The sequence below is a fragment of the Coenobita brevimanus genome, chromosome 79 (genome assembly GCF_032717465.1).
Source record: "Coenobita brevimanus isolate Jiangsu-jjx chromosome 79, ASM3271746v2, whole genome shotgun sequence".
Taxonomy (NCBI): Eukaryota; Metazoa; Arthropoda; class Malacostraca; order Decapoda; family Coenobitidae; genus Coenobita; species Coenobita brevimanus.
In genome coordinates, this window is record NC_137032.1 from 6,966,165 (window position 1) to 6,968,238 (window position 2,074).

Sequence of the window (2,074 nt, forward strand, 5' to 3'; positions counted from 1 at the left end):
CAGGTGAGTTTTGTTGCTAGCCTTGCCACTCTTGCTTGGATGTGGTGGTTGAGGGATTCTAGGTCACATTTCATGCAGAGGTTACATATGCTGGTCCATCATGTAAAGCCAGTCATGATTCTCATAGCTTCGTTCTGTATCACTTCCAGTTTGTTGATCAGGTCGGGTCCGATTGTTAGGAGAGCATGGGCCACACAGTCTATGATGGACCTGATGGTTTGTGTATAGAACAGGCGGAACACCTTGAAAGATGCTCCCCCCTCCCCCGTTTGCCTTCTATGGCTCTGAATGCACTGATGCACAGCCGGGTTTTCTCTCTCAGTTGCATGATTTCTGGGCGGAAGAAGAGTTTGGAATTTAGTGTTATTCCCAGGTATTTATGGGTGGTGATGTAAATTACAGGCATTTGCCAGAGGTAGAGACGGTCATAGGGGGTCCTGATACCTATGGGTAGGGCTTTGGTTTTGTTCGTGTTGATTTTTAGTCCCAGCTCCCAGCATTCATCGGAGAATTTTTCTAATGCCTTCTGTGCTTGGAAGTGGTAGGGGCCACCATGGACGTCAAGGGCAAGGTTGTCAGCATAGCAGAGGAGGTGGGTCCCAGGTCCCAGTTCGATGTGGAGGAGGCATTCCATAAGGGCACTGAAGAGGGTAGGGCTGAGGACGCTGCCCTGAGAGGTACCGTTTTGGTGTTGGTGGTGGGTGGATGGCCCTGAAAGCTGAAAGTAGCTTCATGATCCCGAAAAAAAGTCTCAGAGCCAGCAGAGGAGGTGACCCTTAACGCCCCTGCATGCCAGGGTCACAAGAATGACCTCTGGGCATGGGAGCTCAAAGGCTTTCTTGAGGTCAAGGACGATGGCTAATCCTTTGCCCCCATGGAGCTCACAGAGAAAGGAGCGGGGCATTCTGCAGCTCCTTTGCCCCTGGTGTAGGCAAAGATATGGCTACGAGAGGGGGGGGGAGAGAACCAGGTGAGGCGGCATAGAACCATCCTCTCAGCGGTTTTTCCGAGGCAGCCAAGGAGGGAGATGGGTCTGTGACTTTTGGGGTCATTTGGCTTTGGGATGGGGTGGATGACAGCATGCTTCCACTGTAAGGGTACATGACCCACTGTCCAAGAGTGGTTGAGGAGGTCCAGGAAGGCGTCCCTTGCCGCTGGGCCTGCATGTGAAAGCATGCTGTACATAACGCCATCTGGGACTGGGGCAGTGTCAGAGCTGGATTTACAGGCCTGTGCAAGCATGTGTGTTGTGAAGGATCTGTCAGACTCAGCTTGGGTGTTTTGGCTTATGTGGATTATTTCCACACCTATCTATCTATCTGTCTATATCTATTTATGTATCTATCTATCTTCATACATATACCGTATATATATATATATATATATATATATATATATATATATATATATATATTATCATCATCATCAGCCGTTTTAGTGTCAACTGCAGGAGCAGCCTATCCCGACAGAAGTGGGGACGATACGGCCTATGTATCTCTACCAAGTGACTTAGGCTGTCTAGTAGAGATTGTATGTCAGGTGAGAAGTGCTTGCAAGTGTGATTGTAGTGTTTGAGTGGCTTTGCATGTGCGTGTAGTCTGTGAATCAAGTGTAATTAGCCCTCGCAAGCCAACTGGGTGCAAGCATACTTTATAATACTCGACACTGGTTCAACCACAGCACCCCTTATGTCCGCCAAAGCAGTACGTGGCTGGAAGAACACTCCCAAAGTTTAATATCCCGGCGGGGCACGAACCCTCGTTTTTCAGTGTATGAAAACACACACTCTACCACTATACCACCTAGGCTCCACATATATACTATATATATATATATATATATATATATATATATATATATATATATATATATATATATATATATATATATATATATAATCATCTCATCAGCCGTTTGAGTGTCCACCGCAAGACAGGCCTATCCCTACGCAAGTGGGGACAATACAGCCAATGTATCTCTACCAAGTGGCTTACGCTGTCTAGCAGAGATTGTATCTAAGGTGAGAAGTGCTTATAAGTGTAATTGTTGTATTGGAATGGCTTTGGATGTGTGT

At 46.7% G+C, this 2,074-nt stretch overlaps 1 protein-coding gene across 1 annotated transcript; it reads right to left on the reverse strand.

Moving 5' to 3' along the window:
- Positions 1–858: 858 nt before the first annotated feature.
- LOC145408992 (uncharacterized) lies at positions 859–1,242 on the reverse strand. The gene has a single exon (XM_080279562.1). It carries the CDS (start codon positions 1,240–1,242, stop codon positions 859–861), a length of 384 nt encoding a protein of 127 aa, XP_080135688.1.
- Between the last annotated feature and the right edge of the window lie 832 nt (positions 1,243–2,074).

Excerpts from the sequence above, each read along its gene's own strand:
- LOC145408992 (XM_080279562.1), bottom strand. The coding sequence starts at position 1,242 with ATGCTTGCACAGGCCTGTAAATCCAGCTCTGACACTGCCCCAGTCCCA.